At 32.4% G+C, this 16,060-nt stretch overlaps 2 protein-coding genes across 5 annotated transcripts; one reads left to right on the top strand and one right to left on the bottom strand.

Annotated features, from left to right (window-relative positions):
• The first annotated feature begins 516 nt into the window (after positions 1 to 516).
• LOC120633211 lies at positions 517 to 4,858 on the top strand. The gene is made up of 5 exons (XM_039903363.1): positions 517 to 780; positions 1,271 to 1,535; positions 1,978 to 3,720; positions 3,827 to 3,943; positions 4,039 to 4,858. The coding sequence occupies exons 1-5, from the start codon at positions 718 to 720 to the stop codon at positions 4,623 to 4,625; spliced, it is 2,775 nt and encodes a 924-aa protein (XP_039759297.1). The 5' UTR covers positions 517 to 717; the 3' UTR covers positions 4,626 to 4,858.
• A 624-nt stretch (positions 4,859 to 5,482) lies between these two features.
• On the bottom strand, positions 5,483 to 15,074 carry LOC120633041 (microtubule-associated protein RP/EB family member 1). Of its 4 annotated transcripts, XM_039903089.1 has the most exons (7): positions 14,955 to 15,074; positions 14,320 to 14,604; positions 12,958 to 13,192; positions 12,055 to 12,288; positions 10,590 to 10,693; positions 9,437 to 9,592; positions 5,483 to 8,311 (listed from the first exon to the last, which is right to left on the bottom strand). In XM_039903089.1, the coding sequence occupies exons 2-7, from the start codon at positions 14,584 to 14,586 to the stop codon at positions 8,243 to 8,245; spliced, it is 1,065 nt and encodes a 354-aa protein (XP_039759023.1). In that variant the 5' UTR covers positions 14,587 to 14,604; positions 14,955 to 15,074; the 3' UTR covers positions 5,483 to 8,242. The 4 variants fall into 4 exon arrangements, with proteins under 4 accessions (XP_039759023.1, XP_039759020.1, XP_039759022.1 ...); XM_039903086.1 differs by lacking the exon at positions 12,958 to 13,192 and having other exon boundaries at positions 9,428 to 9,592; positions 12,055 to 12,292; XM_039903088.1 differs by lacking the exon at positions 12,958 to 13,192 and having other exon boundaries at positions 12,055 to 12,292.
• Between the last annotated feature and the right edge of the window lie 986 nt (positions 15,075 to 16,060).

The raw sequence follows: 16,060 nt of genomic DNA, 5'->3' as shown, positions 1-16,060 counted from the left end.
ATCAATATCAAACAGAAATAGTAAGTTCTTATATAATCAACCCAAAATAAAGGTTTTAGGAACAATCAAATTATAAAAAGTTTAAATTAAAATGTATTTTCCATAAATGAACAAAATTAAATTATTCTAATAGTTTGGCAGCAAAAACAGCTCGTTTGAAAAATGAAGTGTCACCGACGAATAATGAATGACATATTAACAAAATGTTGAGAAAATACTACAGTTCATTGACTTCATCTAGTGAATGTTTGATCAAATGAATCTAATGAACTGTTTCAAAAGCACAGAAGGAATGCCATCATAGATGTATAGAAGGCGTTATTGTAATAGTATAGAGATAATATTCATTGGCAGTTCGCTTTCGGGCCAAAAAAGCAAACTTAATGTCAGGGGTCAACCCCCAGATGAAAAATCAGCAATAATTGATTGAATGATTATAATAAAATCGATTATTAGTGTAAAGAAATCGACATTTAATCGACTATTTTTTCACATCCCTACACAAGCCCATGTCTATGGCCGTTGCCCGTAACGATACTTGAAATTCAAATAAAATTGACGCTAGGTAAAGCTAACTTGTGAAAAATCGTGCTACGGATAATCGTGCTGCCTTTATATATTAATTTTGTGTAACAAAGGCCTATAATTACGAAATAAGAAAATGCAGTTCAGTGCAATTTTATAAATATACATTTTGAAAGCTTATGTTTTGTGAAAATGTCTGACACCGATGAGGAATTAGTGCCAAACAGTTTTCAAAAATATCCTCATGACAAAATCGTAAGTTCTTAACAATATCTACTTATTGTGAGGATTGGTACCTACCCTGTCTATTATAAATGTAGATATAGTTTATGGATGTTATTGTTTTCTTTTGTGGTGAGAATTAATGTTTCAAAAACTAGACTTCTACTATTTTAAATTGTGAATGTTTTTTTTATTATATTGTACCTTGTGTATAAAATACAATAAACGTAACGTCGGTGGTTAATTCCCAAAAAAAAAAATGAATTAATAAATATACCTAGTATAATCTATTAAGACATATTGGTATTTCTTGGTTTATAAAAAAATTGTATTATTGTCACTAAGTAATACATGGTTTAGACAACACTTTACCCATCTGTGTAAGATTTGAATAAAAAATACCCATTAAATATAATCATCAAAACGCTCATATCAACAGATTTACGACATAAAGGCAGTGACCAAGACTTAGGAGCAATCACCCTGGATAAAGTCTTATTGTAAGAAATTATATTTGTTGCAGGCTGTTCATACCCAGTTATCTAATGCAAATAAAACAACCTACGGCTCATACAATAGCATGATGACACACTACAACATGCAAAACCAATTCATGGGCTTAGACCAAAGGAGCATGTATCCTAGGAGAGCAACATCCCCTATGTCTGTTTGTAGTTTCCCCAATACGAGAATGCAATTACAGCAGTCGTATTCTCAGAGTGCCATGAGCTCTAGGGGATCAGTGTACAATGCAAGATGTCGATCACCCATGTCAGTTAGAAGTATTGGTAAGTTTAAGTGTTTTATTACTGCTTTACTAAGTTCTAAAACTATATCTATATCACTAGGTTTTCTATAAAGAGATTTTTTTACAAATACCATTATGTTTGCTTTCCCATGACAGTGGCACCTGAGTATCATAACCCATGTTTACTGACTAATGTTGATAATAGTAGGTACGAAATTCAATCATGTGTGTGAAAGCAAAAAACAATTAATGAAATTTTAATATAACACAACAATAGTCTGCTTTTCAGTACAGAGTTTCCTTCGCCTCAAGATTGTCTGAAAAAGTTATCTTTAGCAATGAGCAACTTTTGTGCATATGCCTTTGTTACTTTAAGATTGTATCTATTCTTTTAAGTCTTTTGTGCACAATACATTATTTCTATTGTGCATCAAAAACAAAAGGATACCTAATAATTATAACATGTTTTATATTTTTTCCAGACTCCAATGCTAGTGTTAGTGCTGCAGATATAGCATTGGCTTTCAAAAATATTAAATTCAATAAATATGATTTACGAATAATACAGGATGCTTACAATACTCATATGAAAAATCGTATGCGGAGAAGAATTGGAAAAAGGCGGAATTTAAAATCATTCATTAAACACTGCAGAAGAAATTCAGGTGGTGAGTCAGGGGCTGAAGGAAGTAACTCGTCTATAAGCAGTGATGATTGTAGGTCAACTCGATCAGCATTTTATACAAATAATCTATCAAGAGCCAGAAGCAGGCCCACAAAAATGGATTTTAACAAAATTACAACACAAGTGAGAGAAAATCACATTTATAAAGACTGTACAGAAAACTTTAAAACTAATTCTTTAAGGAATCTTTTTCCTGCCCATGACAGAATTGTTAATCGTGGTATTATGCCTTATTGTAACCAACAAAGTGTTTCGTATGACCATAGATACACTGAAGTACCACAACATAATGATCAATGCAAAAAACTTCAAAATGAACCTATTGTTACCCTAAAAGATCGTTTAGCAAAAGATGCTTCTTCACTTCTGCCATTTCAAAGATTTAATAAATCTGGTGTGAATCCAACTTATGAAATTTCGTACACCGAAAAAAAGAAAACGGTCCAACAAACAGTGCAGATAGAAGTTGCAAATAACAAAAGATATGATGAAACTGATATTGAAAGTGATGACATTTTTCCACAAAGTATTAGTTGTATAAATTTGACACAATCAAATAGCTTACAGCAAAAAAAGGTCCTTGAAACCGAGAGCAACTATCCTGAAAGGAAGAGAAGAAAATTATCAACATCACCTACAAATCAAATAAATGGACCTACTTCAAGAAAAATAAAAAAAAATATTACAAAAGTTGATGAATTTAAATTTAAGAAACCTCAATTACCAATGAAAAAAACTGGTCTTGTTATCAAAAGCAATGAACCAGAAATATTGATTGCAAAGTCATCTCAGCCTCTAGTTGGTAACTTAGAGCCTATTAAATGGAAGGAAATGCCACAAAAAATTATTAATGTAGAAGATAAAGAAGACACCAGTAATTTAGAAAAACAAGCATCTCAGACTCAAAATGACACAATGAATAACAAAACTGTAACTGACATTTCACACAACTCCACTGATGTTTCAATGAAACCTAGTTTGATGAAAAGAAAACTTTTCACCCAAAAACTGGATATAGTTGAAAATAAGAATATCATTAGTGATAATATAAATAGTCCCCAAACAAAGGTGCTAAGGGCATGCCGGGAGAAAAATAAAGTAAGAAAACTTACATCACAGTCGTGTTTGAGCCGCGATGTTCACGGCGATGATAATTTTCTCGATTTATTACATAAAATTGTACCCCCTGATCAGATTAAGAATCAAAATCTCAACAATACGAATGTAGCAAATAATAAGCGAGCCAGTAAAAGAAGCTTGGAACAGAACAGCAAATGGGATGTCACTTTAGCAGTTTCTACTTGCAATGACGATGATAAAAGTGCTACTTACACTGATGAAGAAATATTTAATGACCCACAAGGAACCAAAAAACTAAAGGAACAACAAATAAATAAAGCACAGATTGGAACAGAATTCAACAGTGATGATTTACAAAAGAAAAAAAATGGAGTCACATTAAAGTGTAAAGTAGTAGCACAGATATTGCCAGACACTTTTAATTCAATGAATTACAACGCTGAACTGAGAGAAAAACAGTGTATGTATAATCTTTTTTTTCTGTACTATAGTGAAAATATTTAATTTTATGGATTTTGATTATATATATTAACAAACATGTAAATAAAAATGTTGTATACTTATAGGTCAAGACAAGAGAACAGTAATGAATTGTGTAAAATCATTTTGGGATACAGACTTTGAAAGTGACATGGATGATCGGATAAGTTATACTTCAAAAAGGACATTTGAAAATGACAAAAGTAAGTTTTTCTTATTATTAAACTAGTACTTAATTTAATAATATTGTCTTAATTTTGAAATAGTAAATTTGTAACATTTTTTGTGTTCTTTTTAGTTCCAAGAGACTTTATCCAAGGGAATGACGTAATTGTCACCAAGATGAAACCTCGAGGCACTCTTTTGTCTGTAAGAAATTCTCGAAACCTTAGTATTAACCAGAGCGCGAAATCAAATGTAAGCCAAAATCCAAAAGTTAAAAGCCATAAGGATAATCTAAATGAAAATAAAGAGAATAATAATGACATTAATGAGCTGAATCGAAGTACTCGATCACGCTCGAAAAATAAAGAAGCAGAAATGCATCACTCAAAAGACAAAAAGAGTGTCAATAATAAACTTAAAGAAAACCAAACCAAACAACAAATAACAAAAAATCTAAAAAGTAGCAAACAGGAAAAACTTAAACCAAAACCACCTTCCAGTACAAAGAAAAAAGATTCTCAATCAATATTTAATATATCAAGAGAAAGCCTGAGGCCAAAAAACAAAAGTAACACCAGCATCTCACCTCCTAAGACAAACCGCAATATTAAATCTGTATCTAATAACTGCAACACATCTAGGGAAAGTATAAGACTTAAGCAGAAAAGGGAAGCAAAGATAAATTGTAAAAACAATGTTTCTAAAAACAAAAAAAAGTAAATTTTAAGATTAAAGTGGCCATTGGATATAACAATAGTAATAAATATTTATTATTTTATAAGAACTTCCACTTGTTATACATTATAGCATCATATAAACAAATGTATAGTATATCTATGTCAAGAAGACTATTCTGGTTTGGTTGTAGTAGTGCAGTGTACTACCAACTTGTGTATTTGTGTGTGTAAAGTTAAATTAATTGAAATAAATGATTTTATTGTTAAATAAATTTAATCATGACATAATTAAAATTATTATGAGTTAGAAGAATATTAATTTTAATTCATAATAGTGTAAATGAAATAAAGAAAATTTCAAAATGGAAATATTTTCAATTTGTAATGTATTAACAGCCTTTTTATTTTTATCTGGGAATACTTTTGGATACCTTGCAATCTATTTTCAAGACAGGTGTTAAGGGCTCGATTGGCAAATTCTAAAATAGTTTTACAGTTCCTCATTTTGTTATGCCCTTTTTGTCAGTAAACCAAGACCTGAGATAGAACGTTTGAAATCAATCGCTAACCCAAAACTAATGTTAATACAATTATTTTAATATAATAATTTGTCAAGTTTCATCTTGGGTAAGATAAGCACGCTAGGCTTAAAGGGGCTAAAACACAGCAGTAATACTTACTTTATTAAAAAAAAAAAAAGGTTTTTAGATCTAAGCCTGATGGCTAGCGCACACGGGCACGTAACAACACACTGCGCATACGTAACTAGTGGTAACAAGACATTAACCCTAAGTCATCAAAGTGGATAATTTAGAGATTTAATACAAATTATCAAATTTTGTACGTTAAGTTACCACAGGAGCTTAGAAAAATGAAAGGACAGTGAATAACAAAGACGAATAATATTAATTAGTTATTTATTTGATAAGACTTCCACAATCTGAAATCCGACTTTAATATTTTGCAGTTAAGGCAATTATGAATGCTTAAAGTAAATAAATTAATTATCTATTAAGTTTAACCAGCGATAACATCTTTTCCCGCCAACAAGTCGTTATTACTTAGTTTAGCAACGAGTGCACTAAGAAATTCTCTAACATTATCAAAACAATGTTTTGACCATTAAAATACTTTCTATCGTTAGTATAGTTACTATTAGTGCATAAGACATAAGTCTCAAAATATTATATTACGGTAAAATGCGGTCATGTTATATTGTCCACTATGAAATATTTTACATAATTTAGAAACAAATCATTACCCAATAATTAAAAAATAACGGAGATAATTCAAATAGTATTCAGATCTCAAAAAACTGCTATTTCCTCTATGAATGTAACGAATACTAATTTTAGTCATTCACGATTTCAAACAGAAGAGCGTAGCACCGAAATAATGATTATAACATAGTAATTGTCGTTATTTCCTAATGTGACTGTATCAAAATTTTATTTAAAATGCATAAATCGGAACAGGCAAAATTTCAATATCGCATCTCACGGGCATTCGTGGCCGGATTGATTTGACAACTAAGCTAAGATTCTAGTATGCTGAGATTTTAACCCATATCACTTTGGCATTCGCGGTTTGATTGCTTTGCCTTTCAAGCCCCGATTCTGATATCTGCTAACACCGGTGCCGTAATGTATGCCTTTTTAACAGTCGATAAATGACTATACATGCATTTTAAATTCATATAATAATAATTTCACTAAATTTAGGTAAAAAAAACCTTAACCTTATGTATGAAATCTTGTCAAAACTGACGTGATACATGTGGTGCATATTTTTACGATTTAAATGTCATGATTAAAACAGCCAAAAGATTACTCATGTCAACATTTTTATCAAAAGAAATATGCGGTTCACGATCAATGTAATTTTTTTTATTTCATAGAAAATGGTTATCAATTTTGAATACTAATACAAATATTCGTTACATCGTTATAGTATTTTTACGACCAACGACTCAATTTTCAGTAAATTTAGATACCACAACACAAACAAGTAACAGTAAATCTCTCCCATTTTTAACAACCTACTAAATGCACAGGCGCCAGTGGCCCAAAAATGTTCAGTTTTAAGATAATAATTATTATAAAGAAAGCACGCTTTATGCACCATTGCACATTAAAATCTTATTCGCCGTACAGTAGTGATGTAACAAATACTGATACTCGATTACTCGCAATCGATTTACAAGACACATTCGAAAATGGACATTATTAAATAATTAATTCATTATGAGAATTTATTAACAAGTAGTTTTAGAAACAAGTGATTATTTCCCAATTGTCGTTTTAAATAATTAATATTTCGATAAAAGCTTGTAATGCTCAGTTGCGACCTTACAAAAAAAGCCTTCGCGCGTGATGTGGATTCACTAATGCCAGTCGAATTTTATACCTTATGTTTAGTATTCCTCACAAATACGGCTTTAAGATTTTTACCTTTGGTCGCCTGAGCGTAACAGTTTCGTTTATTTTAATACTAGTGCTTTTGTATCTTCGCAAAAATTACGTAATCAGTATTGGAGATTCATTTATGAGGAAACAATCTACATATAAATCAATAAAGATAAGTCAAAACTCGTGGTCACTAAGACAAATTCAATTCTAACGCGTATATTCGTTACATCACTAGTAATAGACCTTCGTTTATAAAGAAATGTTTCTACCAAACAAACAAACAAGAATTGGAAGAAATCAGTCAAGAAACAACGCTCCTAATTATATAAGGAATGCACTTACGTATGACACAGCCACGTGCCTTTTCTGCATATAATGAAGTCAACATACATAATATATACATACAGTGCTATAAATTTTCAAATCCATGTAACATACAATCAATGTAATTTTGATACAATACATCCATTTATATTTTAATGTATATGGTAGGAACTTTAGGAAGCTACTTTGGGCCATTGTCAGTTTTGGGATAAAAACAGCAGACGTCAAGAGTAAATATTAAAATGTATGAGAACTGCAATTGGATACTAGAACGATCGCCCATATAATTTTATAAATGTGTGGTTACCCTTTACAAATCCTAACTGACAGGTGTAGGTAAAATAGTGTCATCCTTTTCTTAATGTCTCCCTATTGAAAAGAATGGCACTACTTTAGATAATTCAATTCAGTTTAGTATTGAATTGGAAATCGGAATCGGAATTTACCCGATACATGACCCATGTAAATAATATGTATACAGTAGAAGTATATAAATAGATAAAACTGTTACAGATAGATTTATCGATATGTGTGCGCGGCGCCATGTTTATTTTATTTATATAGATTATGAATATGTTTGAAATAATGCGTGAATCAGAAAGCACTTTGAATACGACAGTTCCTATTACGGAACACATGATATAAGCATTGCGATCGTCGTAATCTTTATTACAGAATATATTGTATACTGTACCCCATACTACTCTTGCATAAAGTGGGATTTTAAGTCAATCGTGCAAGAGTTTCGTCACTAAAATTTAAGTTTAAGACACATGGACTCGCGCACATCAAACATTTCACTATACCTATACGACTCATTGGCTGTGAAATACTAAGCACTCGATGCTGTCGATGATTTAAGCGATATAATTTCGAGTTTATAATATACAAAGAGCACTATGATACGCGTACATATTATGTTTCACTTTCAATATTCGTCCTCCTCCGGTGGGTGGGGGGTTTCACCGTCCACTTCCTCGGGAGCCGCGAATCCATCCTATGAACAAAAACGTTGTTATCTAAAGAAATTCGTGCAAATGTCCGTGGCAGCGAATAAGCAATAACTTACACTCCATTTTTTCTAACTTTTTTTATAAATAAATATACTACGACAATACACACATCGCCACATAGCCCCAAGGTAAGCGTAGCTTGTGTTATGGGTACTAAGATAGCTGATGAATATTTTTATGAATATAATACACATAAATACTTATAATATATAGATAAACAACCAGACACTGAAAAAAATTCATGTTCATCACACAAGCATTTTTCAGTTGTGGGAATGGAACCCACGGCCTTAGACTCAGAAAGCAGGGTCGCTGCCCACTGCGCCAATCGGCTGTTCTTATAATATTCCGAGTCTATTTATAAACAATCTTTTTATGCACTTTAAAAAAAAAACAGGTGAGTTAAAATAAATAAAAACTAACAATTAAATGAGATGTTCTTTTTGGTTTTACTATTTTCTTAAAAATAAATTTGTACTAAAAGTAGCAAAAAGATTGTTTACATTATTATAAGACAAGTAAGAGCAATATACTTTACATAGCTTATGTTTATTTTTCGTGAAACTTATTCATCATCATCGTCATCATCTGATTTCTTGGTGTTGCATTATTGTTTCTATATTGGCTTTTAGATAAACGTTAATAACATTAGCAGTAAAAATTTCTTGAACTTATCAATCTCCTGTATCTACTGTCTTTGTTTCACTGATGTCATCATATTGACATTGGTTGTGTGCAAGTATCAAGAATGTTAAAATAAAATGTCAGCAAGTTGGCAAAATAGGTCTTTACAATCTTTTGCTTTAAAGTTTATAACAGATAAAGAAAAAAGCCTTAGGAAGAATATTTATCGATTTGGAAATAAATAAATATTTAAAAAAATTCTTAATACAACTTGTAAGATCAAATGTTAAGGACAGTAATTTGTACGAGTCTCAAAATCTCCATCTGTTTTATCATGGTCATACTCATAACAAAGTCCTGAGGCCCTGTCAAGATGAAGCAATAAAATAAGTTTGACCTTGACGATTTTATGCCAAATATTGAAAAAAATATATAAATAAAAAGGCAATTTTTGTTAAAACTTAAAATTGACTCACAATATTTACCTCAGTTGCATATAAGATGTCCAAAATCTTTTGAACTATTGGAGCGTTCTGTTGTTCTTCCATCTCCTGACAGATCACCTCTATATCCCGAAGTTTACCAAAGTAGAAATCTCTTTCTTTTTCAAGTCCATCAACTGTTGCTTTTAATTCGTTGATCTAAGGCCAAAAAAGTTAATTAGGTTTCATTTAAGTCCGAAAACAGATAGAATTGCATTTATAACATTAGGAGTTAGATAGTATTTTTTTTTTATATAGTAACTAATATTAAAATATCTTCATCATATTAACCCATTACAGGCTCACTACGGGGCACGGGCTTTGCAGGGCTCGGCCCGTTAAAGCAAGTGTTAACGCACATAACTTAGAAAAATTAGATGTGCGCGCTGAGATTCAAACTCGGCCCCTCCAAAGTGAAGCCGAAGTCCTAACCACTAGGCGATCACCGCTTTTTATTAAATCATTCGTAATCCAACATAAATGAAAGATAAAACAACAAAAAAGGAAAAGGGTGCATAATTGTATACTGGTACTCTGTAATTGGGATGTTTACCTTGGCCTAGAAAGTACATTGCCTTTTTCATATTATGTATCATCGGTAGCATGTTTTATGAGATCTACAATCAACTGCACACAGAGGCGTGCATAGAGGGTATGCACATGGTATGCAGATGATATAAAATGTAGTGCTGAGTGCACATAATATCTACTTCAAAACATATTACACTCAGGTCAGATTAATAAGTAATTTTATAAAGTTGAGGTGTTTGAAAGAGCTAATCAAACAGGTCCGATTAATTCAAGAAAGATTGCATACTATAACGATACAATGACTTGATCCGCCCCTGACCTGTGGGGTGGAAACTGAGGCACCGGATGCCAAAATCATAATATAGTATGTTTAAAAATTAAATACTAATTTATAAAAGGGTTCTTATTGTCCCATTTACGTAAAATGCCAACCAATATATATATATGTTATTTTTTTAAAGAAATTTATAGACCTGAGGCTGGCTTGCTAAGCATTGTAGGGTGATGTTAAATTTGCCTTATAGCCTTTCTCAAGAATCGGGACTATCAATTGTACTGGTGATACGGTCTGGGTGACCTGAAGCAGCATTTTTATTGCTTATATAGTATATTAGATTTTTCTCACCTGGTGGTTTAAATCGTCAACTAATTTTGAATCGCCTTTCGCGCTTTGATTTAATCTTGACAAGTTGACTGGCGGAGACCGCACTGTGCTATTGGCCTTGACAACTGCAAAACATTATTCATTGAAACACCTGGCTGACGGTGGGCTATAAAATTATGAAAGGTGTTTCCTGGTAAATGGTAGGGCACTTATGTTGTTAGCTCGATGTTTTTTTTAAATAAGAGCCAAAGTTATTGTTTTATGACGTTATTGTTTTGTGCCCTTAACTTTAAGATGCTTTTTAGTAGATCTTACTACCAACCACTAAAGTAGTATTGCTACACTATTTTGTAGGACATCTTGGTATGTAATACTGTTTAAACGATGGTAGGGGACATTCATTAAAGTTTTGTTTATTGCTTCATACATGAAATCAAGTATTTATTGAATTGCACAATTATTACTTTAAATATCGAATGGAATTTTAGTTCTCAACCAATCAAATTTTTTTGTATTACAATAATAAAAAATAGTTGCAACTAGTTTGAATGTTTTTAACTATACTAATTGTAAGTTTAATTTTTATTGCATTATAAATTTTTACTTTATTAACTAATTGTTTTATACCTATAGTAAAATTATAATTTCTAATATAAAACACATTTATATAAGCATAATACACATATAAAAACTTGGAATATTTTACAAAATTAAAACACCAATCTAAACAAATATGTACATAAACATAAACAAATTTGGTGACATAATACCAGCAACTACATAAAATTGTCTTAAAGGTATGATTGCACATGCTCTAAGATTGAAACTGTACCATATGATTTAAACACCTATAGCAATGGTTAATAATATTAGTAAAATATATATATTTTCGTGCAATATGGTTAATACATGTCATTTATTTATATTTTATATGAATATATATTTTTCATATTAGTTTGATTGTTACATTAGATAAATTTTACTTATATATCATTAGGTATATTTTCTTATGTATTTTAATATTATTTATTTAGGTTATTGTAATTTACTAAACAACTTCAAAAAATCTAGAGGTTATCCACGAGGGGTTATTTTTTCGTGAGTACGTTACGCGATATTTTGGACAATTATTGTTAAGTGTGTGAACCAATTTATTGGTTTTTATATTTATTTGTTTCGATTAAAATATTACTTCATAGCTAAGTTTTAATTGACTGTGAAATAAGAATAATAACAAAAACCCAGCTTAGATTTTTAAGACCCGTTTGGGTTTGAACCAGTTTGGCTTTAGTTTTAATGTCTGTGAAAGGCCTAAATTAATAATGTTTTAATTCGAATTTGGATTATTCACGAAGTGGCATTTATATTATTGTTTCAATATCCTAGTTACATAAAAAAGCAATTTGAAAATAATAATAATAAGTATGTTTAGTTGTAGCCATTAATAACCAAACCAATAAGAACTAATAAGGAAAGCAAATAGTACTGATTTGGGGTCTAGCGGCGACTTTAGCGACGGGCGCTGCCGGCTTCCTAACGGCGGGGGGCGGAGCCCTGTGCTGCGGTGCCCCTGCCGAGCCGTGCCCCATGGGCAGGCCCTCGCGCGCCACCATCGCGTCGTACTCCGAGCCGCCGTAGTTGGCATCGAAAAACTTCTTGAACCATTGCAAGAACTCAAAGTTATCTTGGAAACGACCCTTCACCAGTCTGTCAATGGGTACTATCTACGAAAGAAACAAATGGAAAGTAAAAAAAAACGAAATATAAATGTACTATGGGATGCGGGCTACCTGAGCGGGAGGTCAAATCTAGGGCAACCTAGACCGTTAGTGCCGACCGGTTCGAAAAAAAACAGAACCCTAAGTGTATGTGTACAATCAGTTTCCGTAACAGCTGCACAGAAGGCACGAAACAACTGCATGTTTAAATTGGTACTTGCTAGCAACTTTTAGAAAGTTTTTGCAGATGTGTACATACTACAATTCTGCCACCAAACTTTTATATGTCAAGCAATTTGAAGTTTGAGGTGCAATTAATTTAAGGCCTTCGCATAGAAACTCAACTCAAATAGTGCAAAAGTTTTATGAGCTTTATGTTTTATGACATAAAGTGTAGTTTGAATTGTGAAGTGTGGGTTTCTTACCCACACTTCACAATCTTCGTAGTCAAGCACAAAAATATTGAAAAGTTTACATTATGCCATACAAGGTAAAGCTCAAATTCCAATGAATAGTTTGGAAGTTAATGTTGAGTTGATATTGTGTGCAGCCAGTAAGCAGTTGATGAAGTGCCTTTTGCGTAACTTTTACTGGGACAACAATGAGAGTGTGATGGACCGGTCATGCATAACGTGTCTAAGTGCATGTTACTGTAGGAGCGGGATGCGTACTGCCCGAGTGGTGGAGGGGCGCGGCGCGACGGGCGCGGGGCGGAGGGGGCGCTGCGGCCGCGCAAAGAGGCACGCCGCTGTCGCAAGCACCCGACCCGATCATTATGCCGCCGCGGGCCTCGAACGCATCATACTCCCTCCCATCATAATTGGCATCAAAAAACTTTTTAAACCACTGCAAAAACTCAAAGTTATCTTGAAACCTGCCCTTTATCAGCTTGTCCACCGGTATTACCTACAAAATTATGGTCAGTGCTGAAAATTTTCTGATTAGGAAATACAATAAACAACAGAGTTTATCCTTATACGTAACATAGGTTAAAGCATACATTAATTAAATTAAAGCAGTGCAATGTTTCTTACTAGGTATTTTCCATTCAATGTTAAATAGAACTTTGACTGTACTTTTACTGCATATGGAGTTACCTTTGCAACAGACATAATATGTACATATATGCAGAGACTACCTTTCTTAAAATTATAAAAATCCATGAAATTTTTAATATAATATTATACCTATGACAATGTAGAAAAGTTTTTTTTATTAAAACAACTCTTAAAACAGAATCATGGCCTTGCCACATGGTATATGCCCATATTATGTGACTAAGTAGTTAAATATTTGAATAACTTATAAGAAACCAGTTATACTAAATCAGTGAGGTAACTTCAACAAACTTGAAGCATGTTGTGGTCATGTTTATGTTAAGCTTACTAATAAACAAATAAACAATTTATTTATCATTATAAGTATAGCTCAAACTAATTTTTTATTAAGTCTTGTACTGATGCTACTAGCTGTTGCCAGACCTCGTAATCATGTTAATTTGGGGTTTTTTTTTAAATCCCAGTTAAATCCTTTTTTGCACAGGGTAAAATGCCCATCTCGGTCATTATAAAACTTGTTTAGTTTATTAAAACAAGTTTATCATCATCATCATCATTATGAATAGACCACACCAAACAACCAACCTACTACAGACCCACAGGGCACTGGTCTCCTCTCAGAATGGGAACCTCTTAGGCCTTAGTCTACCAGGCTGGCCAAGATTGGTAGAGTTCAGAAGCCTGTGAGAACATTAAGTAGAACTCTCAGGCATCCAAGTATCCTGTCAATGTTTCACCATTAAAGCAGGTGTTATTTAATTGGTTAAAATTAACATAACTTAAAGTTACATTACAGTAGATTGTAACCGGTCAACATGACACCAGAGACCAGACTAATCTGAGCCGCAAGCAGGAGCTACTAATTTCAAGGAATTCCTTATATTTATTAAGGGGATGCTTGCTATTGCCAGTTGGGTGATCTATCCTATATAAAGACCATTGACTACTTGATTTATAAAATTTTAATAGAATTACCTTGTCTACAGACATTTTTTTGAAGCCAGCTTGTAATATTTTGAAGTTTTGTATGTACTCATGCTCTAGATTTGTCTTGAATTTTATTCTCTTCATTGGCACACTACCAGGAAACAACATATCCATGAACTGGCAGTATGCGGCGCCTGTGCAGAGCTCTTCGATCTTCGCAAAGTTAGACTGCAGGCAGTCGTTCACCCACGTCAACATATCGTGCCTCGACAGATTCTCGGAGGTGACATTTGTCGAATACACGTTCACTGCCATCTTCAAATATATTTAATCCTAAAATATTAGTTCGCAATCATAGATTTAACGTTCGAATATGCATTGGACCGGCTTTTAACCCAATCATCGTGTCACAAAAAAAGAAAGCCGATTCTAAAAATAGGTCGGAGCTTGTTGCGCCGTCGAGAAGTAATTATCCTAGAAATCAGTTCTTTAGTTTGGAAATACTTGCTTCGGATTCTTTAATCTTTACGTAGGTTTGAGATATGACAAAAAATAACAGAAAAGGATGCTTCGAACTAACGGCGGATGCGGTTATGACAGGCGACAAGTCGACGACTCATCAAAATCGCTAAGGTGGTTTCTTTTACAAACACATATTTAAATGATTTAAATTTATTACATACCTTTTAAAATGAATATGTATAACTGTTGATAAAGAATGATGTTTTATTATCTTAAGCAAAATTATTTTCAACAAATTACTGACTCAAACGCTCGCCTTCTTCAAATGTACCATAGACAAAGCTTTGTTTTTTCTTTTTGTTTAAACTAGAGATGTATTATTTTGAATCGATTATTATTATTTTGACAATTAGTATAATAGATCGTGAAAAATTGAATTCGCTTACTTACTGAATACATTATAAAAAATAACTATAGTGACTAGTATAGTTTCCGCTATTAATAAACTAGTATGGAGTTGCCCAGTGCGAACTTAGTAATCCTCGAAGAACAACGAACTTTATAATTATTGGGGGTAATATTAATGTGTCATATATAAATTTAAGTCTTCTTCTGTTGGGCCACATACTGAAAAAGGTTCTTGAGGAAAACATCTTAAGGGTATTATATCTCTATATCTTATAACGCTATGGCATCCCATACGCATATGGCATTTCATACAATACATTCTTAGAAGCCCTTTTAGAGGCCAAAAAGAACTTGGTCTATTTTTCGGTATATCTCTATATTTATTTAGCTTATCACCTAATATGTTATTTTTTATTTTATTTTAGTCTACTGCAATAATTTGGCAGCACGTTGGGTTCGTTTATTGTTCATGCAAGAATGTATGACTTCTAGTAGTGCATCCTGCAAACGGAAATTGGATATTTTTTTATCTCAGCAATGTAAACGCTTTTTGCGATGTCAAAGCTGAAAAAAAAGCTGAGACGTACGACGTTAATAATAATTTCTATCTTTCTGAACTCCAACGTCAAAAAGGGCTTAGGAGCATTAACCCACCAATACTAAATAGGGATAAATCAGCCTTGAGGATACAATTTAAAAACAAAAACATAGCCATCAAAACTTACCCGTATCACTGACCTTATAGTATGTAATTAATAATGAGGTTTTAAATTAAATTGCAGCAGTTTTAAGATAATCAATCACGACGCAATTGATTCGCTTTCGATTAAAATGCAATCGATTATACATTACTAGTTTAAACCATAGACTGTAGCCGTAAGACAGTTACAATCGTTGAACATAGTTTTTTTTGTTTTAT

The sequence above is a fragment of the Pararge aegeria genome, chromosome 21, assembly GCF_905163445.1.
Source record: "Pararge aegeria chromosome 21, ilParAegt1.1, whole genome shotgun sequence".
In the NCBI taxonomy this organism is placed as follows: domain Eukaryota; kingdom Metazoa; phylum Arthropoda; class Insecta; order Lepidoptera; family Nymphalidae; genus Pararge; species Pararge aegeria.
Note: the sequence above shows the minus strand (reverse complement) of the source record. Positions and strands in the feature narration are given on the sequence as shown.